The sequence below is a fragment of the Triticum urartu genome, chromosome 7A, assembly GCF_056163025.1.
Source record: "Triticum urartu cultivar PI428250 chromosome 7A, HENAU_Tu73, whole genome shotgun sequence".
Taxonomy (NCBI): Eukaryota; Viridiplantae; Streptophyta; class Magnoliopsida; order Poales; family Poaceae; genus Triticum; species Triticum urartu.
The window spans coordinates 3,367,880-3,379,916 of NC_141879.1; the positions used below are offsets into that span (position 1 = coordinate 3,367,880).

The 12,037-nt window shown below is 48.1% G+C and overlaps 2 protein-coding genes across 2 annotated transcripts; both read left to right on the plus strand.

Moving 5' to 3' along the window:
- Positions 1–1,519: 1,519 nt before the first annotated feature.
- On the plus strand, positions 1,520–3,178 carry LOC125523450 (uncharacterized). Its single transcript, XM_048688482.2, has one exon. It carries the CDS (start codon positions 1,610–1,612, stop codon positions 3,035–3,037), a length of 1,428 nt encoding a protein of 475 aa, XP_048544439.1. The 5' UTR covers positions 1,520–1,609; the 3' UTR covers positions 3,038–3,178.
- A 2,977-nt stretch (positions 3,179–6,155) lies between these two features.
- LOC125523467 (protein SUPPRESSOR OF GENE SILENCING 3 homolog) lies at positions 6,156–11,815 on the plus strand. The gene is made up of 6 exons (XM_048688505.2): positions 6,156–6,333; positions 8,061–8,905; positions 9,281–9,575; positions 10,519–10,763; positions 10,848–11,008; positions 11,130–11,815. Exons 1-6 carry the CDS (start codon positions 6,282–6,284, stop codon positions 11,350–11,352), a joined length of 1,821 nt encoding a protein of 606 aa, XP_048544462.1. The 5' UTR covers positions 6,156–6,281; the 3' UTR covers positions 11,353–11,815.
- Positions 11,816–12,037: the final 222 nt, after the last annotated feature.

The window sequence follows — 12,037 nt, forward strand, 5'->3', positions numbered from 1 at the left end:
CACGCAATGATGTCACTATGCAATTGGTGAACCCACACCACAGCATAGGCATTTACAGTCATAGGTCTTCACGCACATGACCTTGGACTTCACACACTTGTTAAATGCAATTAGCTTCTTCTCCTCTAGGTCAACCTTCTTTTCTTTGCATTGGCATGAACTCTATAAACCTCCCCTCCTTCAGCCTCCTTCTTGTCCATGATGTCATCCCACTTCTTCGACAATTTGGCCGCCACTGCGCTTTTCCTGATCATGCTCCAACTTTTCCCTCTCGACCTCTGACACATGGGTGGCCGGTGCAAGCCCTCCTCCAGCTCCACCGCCATTGAACTTGATCCGACAATAATGCATCATATGGATGGATGCCCTACTTCTTCTTGTACAGCACCATTGTGAGGCCGGGTTAGGAAAACAAAACAATTACATGATCAAAACATTGCAACATAGAGCAAAAGATCCCATGCACCACAACACATAAAGAAAATGAAGCAAAACTTACGAGACCGTCGAATCCCATGCCACTCGGTGCCTGATTTTGTATTAATTTGTGCATAATCACCATAGAATTCTTGACGATTATTGAAAGCCGTACTACCAATGGTTGAGTGAGCTATCATTCCGTTCAAGAATCCTTTCGACGGTATAGGGCGAGTACGAAAGCCTATTTCGAGAGTATAGGGCGAGTAGTGGTTGTTCTCATGAAACAACTCATGCACCCTCCTCCAAAATGTCGCTCCATTTGCTTCAGACCGGCAAGCGGGGTCAATGCTTGTGCCCGACCAAGCCATGAACAACAACTCGCCCTCCTTCGTCGAGTAGGTGGCTCCTCTCTTTTTATTTGTTTCCACATCGGGTGCCAGCGAGTATTGATCCTCCATTCCTCCAAATCTTCGTATTCGGTGCGGAGGCGGTGTACGCGAGCATTGGCGACGGCGACACCTCGAAGATATTGATTGTCGGGTCTGTCGGGTCAGAGAGATACATTGCGGAGGACCGTGATGGGTTTTGCGCCAACATTGAGATTGGATGTGCGAAGAAAGGGGAGGGGGGGTGAAAATGAAGCGGTCCGGAGGGGTTTTTCGATGATCTAGACTGTTGAAGTCTGACATGATGGACATCCGAATTCCCCAACTCCGCTCCTCGATTCAGCACCATGCAGAGGATTCTGCACGCCCGGACGTGTCTGCCCCGAAGGAAGGATCCGCGTTGAATCTAGCACAAGCATTTGAGGCCGGAGTAAGCACCACGTCGTAATCATCCAGTGCATCCCTCTTGCTTGGCAATTTGGAATCCATGCATGTGAGATCGACTGATTTGGTAAAACAGAATCGGTAATAAACACGTGTATGCATCTGCAGATATCATGTGTCCAAATCAAAATTGAATTTTGACCTTTCTTACCGATTTGGTCGTAAATGGTTATAGATACGAAAAGGTCCAAATTTTGGAGTGCCACCAACCAACCCAGTCACAATCGCAATCAGTAATTTACCCACCCCACGGGCTATAAATCTCTTTCAAATTTTGTGATCTAGTGTCCGGCCTGCAGCTACAAAGCAAACCTGCAACGACGGACCAAATCTTTTCTTATCCCCAATCCACCATCACCATGCCGTCGCGGTCGCCGTCCCCGATGGTGCGCGTCGTCTCGTCGTCCACGGTGAAGCCGCCGCCGCGGCCGAGGGAGCGCATCCCGCTCACCTCCTGGGACGCATCCATGCTCTCCTCCAACTACATCCAGAAGGGCCTCCTCTTCCACAGGCCCACCTCCTCGGCGTTCAACGCCGCCGACCACCTCGCCGCGGTACTCGGCGACGCGCTCGCCCACTACTACCCCATCGCCGGCCGCTTCGCCACGGAGCAGCACAGGGATGACGCCGGGAACGTCGTGGGGTGCTCCGTCCACGTCGACTGCGCCGGCCAGGGCGTGGAGGTCGTGCACGCCGTGGCCGACGGGGTGACCATGGCGGACGTGCTCCCCCGCGACGCCGACGTGCCGCGCGGCGTGCTGGCGCAGTTCTTCCAGCTCACCGACGCCGTCAACTACGGCGGCCAGGAGCAGCCGCTGTTCGCCGTCCAGGTCACCGACCTCGCCGACGGGGTCTTCGTCGGCTTCGCCTACAACCACGCGCTCTCCGACGGCACCGCCTTCTGGGACTTCGTCAACTACTGGGCCGCCCTCGCGCGCGCCAGCCTCGGCCTTGTGGCGGTGCCCCCGGCGCCGAAGCCCTCGTTCGACCGCTGGTCGCCCGACGGCGGCCCGGCGGGGCCGGCGGTGCTGCCGTGCGCCGACGTGTCCGAGCTCATCGAGCGGGCGCCCCCGCTGCAGCTGCGCGAGCGGATGCTGCACTTCTCCGCGGACTCGCTGGCCGCGCTCAAGGAGCGCGCGCGTGAGGAGCTCCTGGCCGCCGGCGACACGGCGGGCGCGGCCGCACTAACGAAGTTCCAGGCGCTGTCGTCCCTCCTCTGGCGCTGCATCACCCGCGCGCGGCGGATGGCGCCGGAGCAGGAGACGACGTGCCGCGCGGCCATCAACAACCGCGGGCGCCTCCGGCCGCAGCTCCCGCAGGACTACTTCGGCAACACCATCTACGCCATTGGGACCGACTCAACGCGCGCCGCGGACCTGCTCGACCGCGGGCACGGCTGGGCGGCGGCGGCCGTGGGGCGGGCCGTGGCGGCGCACACGGACGCGTCCATCAGGGCGCGCGTGGCGGCGTGGACCGCCAAGCCCATGGTGTACACGCACCGCTTCTTCGACCCGACAGGCACCATGATGGGGAGCTCGCCGCGGTTCGACATGTACGGCTGCGACTTCGGATGGGGGAGCCCCGTGGCGGCGCGCAGTGGCATGGCCAACAAGTTCGACGGCAAGACGTCGTTGTACCCCGGCCATGAGGGCGGCGGTAGCATCGATGCCGAGCTCACGTTGTCGCTAGAGAACATGGCCGCGCTCGAGGAGGACGTGGAGTTCTGGGCCGCCGTGTCCCCGGACACACCCGTGCCGGCGCCGGTGCCGGAGAAGAAGGCCACTTGAATCTTCTATGCATGTCAACACTCTGCTCTGATACTGCTTGCCAATTTTTCTTTTTTTTTATGTTTGCTTGATATAACAGTAACATGTTCTAATTCTTGGCTTTGAATGACAATAAGTGAAAATTAAAGAAATTGTTGAGTATTATAATTTTCTCTCTGATACAAACAAGAAAAAAAGAATGATATTTGGGACATGTAGTCAAACCTACATTTATGTGAGCAACCCACTACTGCTTATATTGCTAATCAATAGGCTTAATGCACATGAGACTGGGATCTAGCTAGGGGAATAAGATGAACACAAAAAAACTAATTTCAGAGAGGGGAAACTAAATACTGAAATTGGGGACACAAGAGATTGATCCTTCTCACGCAGCTGAATCTATAGAGTTTAGATTCGATGGAAATTGAATTGTCTTTTTTTTAACATCAGTGTAGACACAAGCGCTCATATACATGTGTATACACCCACCTCTATAAATGCACACCCTATCTCTATAAGCACTTCCGAGACTTGAAACCTGATGGACCTACGTGCCTCGTTTATCGGGCTTCCCCTATAACCTCATGTATATGTTGTACCTCTTGTAACCGAAGCAACACTCAGAAGTGAATTCCATGGTTCAACTTGGTATCAGACTCCAGGCTATTGCCATGTCGGTCCAACAGTCCTCCTCCTCTGTGGTGATCCGCTCCGCCACCTTCCCGGCCTCCTTGTCCTTGACAACCCCCGCCTCCGGCGCCTCTGTCCGCCGTCGTGGGCACCTTCTCTGCCACTGCCGTCGGCACCCCTCACCATGCTTCATCTTTGGAACTAAACCCTCTCTCCTCAATGGAACAAACCCAACCCACAACACTCAGTTTGCCCCTCTTTTCTCCTCCGCTGCCACCGCCACCACCAGCGCCACCCTCTGCCATGCCGCTTCTCAACGGGCTCAGAGAGTCGTCACGTTTGTCATGCCACTTCTCAACTCGCTTGACCTCGTCCTTGCGGGGGATGTACACACACCTGACCTTGTGCCCCTTCCGCGCCTCTGTCAAGGTCAACCGCAGTCAACCAACCCTCCCCCCCCCTTCTCTGTTGTCCCCAACTAAGATGAACATGCGGTCACCTCCTGCATGAAGGCTAAGTCATGGTGGACCCCGACGTGCGTGGGTGTACCCCGTTGTTGCGGAAACGAGGGCCGACAACGACGCGTCAACGTCGTGGTCACATACGTCACCACCAGAGATGTTATGGAGCCTAACTATTATACACTCCATCTCTCTCTTTTCTCACCGTCGCATGGGTGTTTGTCTGACAACTATACTGCTCTGAAGCCACCTACTTTCTTCCCAAGTCGAGAGACATAGATGAGCTAGGTTTTTTTAGAACTCATAGATTTTTTTAGGGGTCTTGAGAACTCATAGATGAGCTAGCTATTTAACACCTGCAAGCCACCGGAGAAGGTTGTGTGTGAGTGGGCCGAGAAGTAGGCCCACAAGTTAAAGTCTTTCTTTGGCCCATTGTTGACACTCTTCGAGGGGAGATCCTATACGGTGCGTGCCGCGCTGGGGGATGCAACGCGCCCCCCTTGCTCCCCCAACGTGACCTTTTGGGGCGGCACATGAGTGGGGCGCTCTGTTTTTTAATATATATTTTTCATTTTTCATTTTCTTATTTTAAATAATTTGAGATTTCAAAATGTTTGGAAATTTAAAAATGTCCTATTTAAAAAAATGTTAAGGCATTGATAAATTGTTCATGGACTGAAAACATGTTCATGATTTTACAAAGAATGTTCGCATATTCTGAAAATGTTGGCGGATTAAAAAAAAACATGATTTTACAAAAAGTGTTCGCATATTCAAAAAGTATTCATGATTTTGAAAAAATGTTTGTGTACTCAAAACAAATTATGAAAATGAAAAAATGTTTGCAAATTGAATTTTTTCATGAATTGTTTTCAAAATGCTTACAATATTAAAAAAATTGTTCATGAATTACCAAAAAAACTTTGATTCCAGAAATGCTTGCTGATTCAAAAAATGTTCACATATTCGAAGAATGTTTATAAAAAAAAGTTCGCAGATTTTCAAAAAAAGTTCATCAAACTTTAGAAAAAGTTCACCTATTTGGAAAAAAAGTTCATAATTTTTTTAAAAAATATTATCGATTTTGAGAAAAAGTTTATTGATTTTGAAAAAAACATCTACTTTCAAGGAAAATGTTCATGAATTTGGAAATAAGTTCATCGATTTTGAAAAAGTTCATCTACTTTCGAGGAAAAAATCACTAATTTCTTTCGCAAAAAATTTTGAATTTGAAAAAAAAGGAAGGAAAACGAACAGAGAAAAAAGAAGGTGGGCGAATCGATTGCTGCATCTGGGGATTTGGTTTTGGTGGATCCATCCATGGGGCGGGGCAACCTTTGGATTTCTATTTGATTTCTTGGATTTCTTGGATTTCTTGCCTGGAGCTTAGAGCCTTAATTAGATTATTATTACAGTCTCATCTGGTACTGATATGGTTAAGGCCGATGATATAAAGATGCTCAATTCTGTAACATGCTCGTCCATTGCTGCCAATTCTGATAATTGTCTCCCAACTCAATAATCGTTTGCCACAACTTGTGGTAACCCTTGTTAAGATTTTGATTAACAGTGCATTACCATTCTGCAGCCTTTTCAATTCTTTGACATCATACGTGTAAATACATAAGTTCCAGCAAAACATTGGTACTGTTCCAGCAAAAATGACATGTTCATGACAAAAACATTCTTCTGCTTCCAGCAGAAAATTACATGCTTCCAGCAAAAACGTGATATGGTTCCAAACTGCAGTCGCCGCTCTGGTATTTTAGGGACTCAGAGAGAGAAAGAGAACGGCAGTGGGGATGAGCTGGATTAGATACTCGCGGGGGTCAGGGTGGGGATAAGGTTTGTGTGGCCAACCTTGCTGCATTGGCCAAACGGTCATGTGGGCGAGTTGCATTATAACCGTACGATGGTGTTTAATCCTTGCTGCATTGGCCAAACGGTCATGTGGGCGAGTTGCATTATAACCGTACGATGGTGTTTAATCCCATGCACGCGGCGCAGTGGTTCGGCCGGCGGGCTGGCACCAAACGTTTTCCATAAAAAAAAATCTCTAACTTAAGGGAAACCAATTGATTTCCTCCTTTTTTGACAATTAATTGATTTCCTTTTAGTTGTATAGTAAGAGACTCGAAAGTGGAGACCTCGGATGCAACCAAACCCTCGCGATGTCCGGCGGTCGATGCGGCGGCGGGCCTCCCGGCAACGGCAACAACCCCGGTGAGACCCCCCCCCCCTCCCTCCCTCCCTTGCCACGGTGTGGAGATACCCCCGTGCTTTCGGGATCCGTGCGGTGCGCATTGGATGGCGCATCTGCTGATTTGGTTTTCCTAGATCCATCCATGGGGCGGGCCGAGTGATTCCTGAATTACCTCCCTCCCTCCCTTGCCACGGTGTGGAGATGCCCCCATGCTTTGGGGATCCGTGCGGTGCGCGTTGGATGGCGCATCTGCTGATTTGGTTTTCCTAGATCCATCCATGGGGCGGGCCCAGTGATTCCTGAATTACCTCCCTCCCTCCCTTACCGCGGTGTGGAGATGCCCCCGTGCTTTGGGGATCCGTGCGGTGCGCGTTGGATGGCGCATCTGCTGATTTGGTTTTCCTAGATCCATCCATGGGGCGGGCCGAGTGATTCCTGAATTACCTCCCTCCCTCCCTTGCCGCGGTGTGGAGATGCCCCCGTGCTTTGGGGATCTGCGCGGTGCGCGTTGGATGGTGCATCTGCTGATTTAGTTTTCCTCGATCCATCCATGGGGCGGGCCGAGTGATTCCTGAATTACCTCCCTCCCTCCCTTGCCGCGGTGTGGAGATGCCCCCGTGCTTTGAGGATCCGTGCGGTGCGCGTTGGATGGCGCATCTGCTGATTTGGTTTTCCTAGATCCATCCATGGGGCGGGTCGAGTGATTCCTGAATTACCTCCCTCCCTCCCTTGCCGCGGTGTGGAGATGCCCCCGTGCTTTGGGGATCTGCGCGGTGCGCGTTGGATGGTGCATCTACTGATTTGGTTTTCCTCGATCCATCCATGGGGCGGGCCGAGTGATTCCTGAATTACCGCCCTCCCTCCCTTGCCGCGGTGTGGAGATGCCCCCGTGCTTTGGGGATCCGCGCGGTGCGCGTTGGATGGCGCATCTGCTGATTTGGTTTTCCTCGATCCATCCTTGGGGCGGGCCGAGTGATTCCTGAATTACCTCCCTCCCTCCCTTGCCGCGGTGTGGAGATGCCCCCGTGCTTTGGGGATCTGCGCGATGCGCGTTGGATGGTGCATCTGCTGATTTAGTTTTCCTCGATCCATCCATGGGGCGGGCCGAGTGATTCCTGAATTACCTCCCTCCCTCCCTTGCCGCGGTGTGGAGATGCCCCCGTGCTTTGGGGATCTGCGCGGTGCGCGTTGGATGGCGCATCTACTGATTTGGTTTTCCTAGATCCATCCATGGGGCGGGCCGAGTGATTCATGAATTAGGCATGGTGATTATTATTATTATTATTGTTAGGTTTGGGTTTGTTTGTTTTGAAATAACTGGGGATTCAGTTACTAGTTCCGTGAGCTTAGAGCTTAGATTACAGAGTCCACCTTTGGGTTTCTATTTGATTTGATTTGATTTCTTGGATTTCTTGTTTGACTTGCTTGGAGCCTAGATTAATTACACAGTCCAAGTATGAACTAATCTCATCTCATACGTACGGTTATTCTTAACGTTACCTACCATGCTAAATTCTGTAACATGCTCGTCCATTGCCGATTCACGAATCCTTTGCCAATTGTGATAATTGTCTCCCAACTCAATAATCATTTGCCACAACTTGTGATGACCCTTCTTAAGGCTTTGATTAACAGCGCATTACCCTTCTGCAGCTTTTTCAATTCTTGACATCATACGTGTAAATATGTTTGTTTATATCGCTCTATCTAATAATCATACATAATCCTGTCCTTGTTCTGCATCCAGGTCCAGGGGGTGGTTGGGAGACTATTGAGAATAAGAAGAAATCAGGGCAGACATCTGGGAGGGGACAATGGGCGCCACGGACTTCATCCTCCAATGCTCCACCCGCTACAGCACGGCAAGCTTGGAATGGCAATGGGTCTTCGCGTCCTTCAGGAAATAATTGGGCTCAACCTTCTGGTCGTGGGCCTGCTGCCAGAGGCAATCCCAGGGCATCATCACAAGCAAGGTCTACAGAACCAGGATTGCAAGCGCCAAACCCAGCTGTCACCCCACCTCTGCTAAATGGTTGGCAGTGGGCATCAAGGCCTCGCCCATCTCGTCCTGAAAGCAACAACGATGATGTTGCTTCCTCTTGTTTCGACCCTGAGATGGATGATCCTCAAGTCGAGGACTCGTCAGATGATGATGATCTTAATGATGATGATGATGACATGAGCGATGACTATGATTCCGATGCATCGGAGAAAAGTTTCGAAACCCGAAAAACAAACAAGTGGTTCAAAAGTTTTTTTCAGGAGACCGATACCTTAAGTGTGGATCAGATACATGAGAGACAGTCGCATTGTCCGGCATGCCAAAATGGACCAGGAGCAATTGCCTGGTTCAAAGGGCTGGAATCTTTGGTCAGACATGCTAGAACAATGGGTTCTAGGAGGGTTAAGCTCCACAGGGAATTGGCTGCATTGCTGGAAGAGGAGATGTCTCGCAGGGGATCTTCTGTGGTACAGCCCGGCGAGCACTTTGGGAAATGGAACGGATTGGCAGAAAGCACCGACCGGCAGATAGTATGGCCACCAATGGTGATTGTGATGAACACAAGACTGGAAAAGGGTGAAGATGATAAGGTGATGATGTTTGTCTATCTTCAACTACACATTGTATTAGTAGCAAAAGTAAACAGCAAGACTGTCATATTTTCATGCTTATTTCTTTTATCTTTCTAGAGCATTTGTTTCATATCTATTAATCTGTCTGGGAAGGATTAAAATACTCAATATTCACACGACCTGTTATAATTATTTGCTTGCAGTCATGCTTGAATTTAATATAAACTAGAATAAAGTAAATATATGTCTGATGCGTTGGCTAGGTATAGTTGGTGAATCAGTTGAATGTTTGTAAATATGCAGTCCATTGCATTTGTAAAAAAAACATATGTTCAAGGTTCTAAAATTATGTTTTATTGCATTCTAATTTCGCTATTCATTGATGCTCAACAGTGGTTAGGCATGGGCAACCAAGAGCTGCTCGGATATTTCAGTGATTATGCTGTGACCAAAGCACGCCATGCATACGGTCCTCTTGGGCACCGTGGCATGAGTGTGCTAATATTTGAAAGCTCTGCCGTGGGCTATATGGAGGCAGAACGTCTGCATAGGCTCTTTGTTCATCAAGGAACAGACAGGGACACATGGAACAAACGCAGGGTTCCTTTCTTGCCTGGTAGCAAAAGACAATTATATGGTTTCCTAGCCTTAAAGGAAGACATGGAGGATTTCAATAAGCACCACCCAGGTATAATATTTTTTAACTTCTCGCATTGAGATGTTAACATGGTCAATACCTGCCACGTTCATGTCTATATAGTACCACATGCCTCTTTAGCTTTCTGATGTTGTTTTGATTATAATTTCCGATCATTGCCAACACTTGTTTGTGCAGCAACCTTTTGGTGATTTGGATATTTGCCGAAAATATGTTTTACTGAGCATGATTTTTTCATTTATTGTATTAAAATAAAAAATCAATTCTGTCCATAGGAAAGAGAAGCAATTCTATTTATACTTGTTTATCATTCAGATGACTGCCGTGCCATCCTTTCATTGTTTATTTTGATCTTACAATGTGCATGGATTCTACATCCTTTGCAGTTCAGTTTTTCTTTCACCATGCCATCCTTTAATTGTTTATTTTGATTTTACAAAATGCGTAGATTCTGCATCCTTGTGGCAATCCTAACATTTTCTACAAAGCTCGTAGCTTGCAAAACTGTCATACACATTGTAATATGGCATGGGATCCTAATTTCTTTCACCATGTCATGCGCTTAGTAATGATGCCAGTTAATAATATTAAGGGTATGGTTTGCTAGTTCATCCAAAAATAGATCTTTGTAGGTCTTCTATGTGTTGTGTTGTCTGCTATCCTGTTAAATCGAAGAAGGTCTATAGTTATGACTTGCTTGGAACCAAGATTATTTATTTTGGTGTAAAAAAGCATTAATTTAGTGCAAAGGTAAAAGGACAATGCTCTATTGAACCAGACTTCAGTACTTCATGATTTTCTCAGTTGCCTAAGTGCCACTGTGGCTGCGCAATGAGGAATAGACTCACTCATTTATTTTGATTACACGAAAAAATGCTCTATTGAACTGGACTTCAGTACTTCATGGTTTTGTTAGCAGATATATTGCCTACTGTACTATGTATGAACATAAATGCTTTATTATAATTCTCAGGGAAAAACCGCCTGAAATATGAGATGAGATCTCATAATGAGATGGTAGTGGCCCAGCTGAAACAAATGAGTGAAGATAATCAAGAACGGAATTATCTCAAGAACAAGGTGGTTAAGACAAAGCAACACTCTAAAGCTGTTGAAGAAAGCCTGGGTTTTGTTGCCCAGAAACATCGAGAGTCCATACAAGAGAATATATTCGTCAGGCGTAAAGCCAAGGAAAAACACGATGAGTATGAGGAGGAGGTAACGGTTTGCTTCCTTAAATCTTCTTCCTTGTTTTTGAGTTCGTCTCCTTTGCTCACCTTGTGTTTCTTCTATACTTTGCAGATGAAATCCCAGGATCAATTCTTCCATGATCAGATAGAAAGCATGCGCAGGGCCATGGAGGAAAAGGAACGTGAGTTTGAGAGGTTGCTGCAGGAGGAGCGTGCCAAGGCTAGACAGTGTCATGTGGACGATTCTGGGACCACCGAAAATCGCAGGCTAAGGTGGATGTTTCACTTGTGCTTTTCTATTTTGTTTTTCGATCATGTCTTGCCGTCTCCTACCTACGCCAACATAGTTAAAACATGATCTATTTTAACCCGTACGTGTTATGCTGCTGTGCAGGAAGGAACAGGTACAGCGGTTCATAAACTCCCAGGTTAAGGACGTGCATGAGTTCGAGGCTGAAAGAGACGAACTGATAAAAGCACACGAGGAGAAGAAGGTGCAGCTCAAGAAAGAGTACATGACAAAGGAGATGGAGCTCGAGGAGGAGTTTGATGCCGCTCTTACCGGTCTGATGGAGAAACACAGGCCCGGGACCTTCCAGGCCCCCAATGGCTCTTGAAGATCACAGTACATAGGTTTTCGATCCGGTTTCCCTTATAAACTGGATCACTCTCCTGGCATACTGGCTGGTTAGGAAACCTCGACTTGATTAGGGAAACTGAGCCTGCAGGAGTGTATGTATCACCACCCATCTAACAGCTTTCCTGCTTTGCCTCGGGTAGCCAACGTCGAATGGAAATCCGTTCTAGGACTTCAGGTGTATGCAAGATTAGGAAACCTCAACTTGATTGGACCTGTCATCTTGCTCTGCTTTAGAATTTCAGATAGAACGTATCCAAATTATCGTGTCATCTTTTCAGAATTTCAAATGGTTCCTCTGCTGGTGTCATTGCCAGAGAGAAGAGTTCGAGCTCTTTTCAAAACACATGATGAGAAAAGTCATTGGTGAAAAGCTGAGTTGCTTTGAGGTTTATACTTTTGTAACTTTATCACCATTTGCTTTATCTAGTCACATTCTTTCTTGTCCTCTTCTTCATCACCTGGAACAGCCAGTGTTTGCTATTTGTCATGCGAAAACCGCCAAAAGTTCTTGGCCTCTGTGACCCCGGACACTCCGGTGCCGTCACCGGAGAAGAAGGCTTGAATCATGCATGTCACCACTCTGCTTTGCTTAGCAGAAACAATAGCAATATGCTCTAATTCTTGGCTTTGAATGACAAGAAGAAGAAAAAATGCTCAGATTT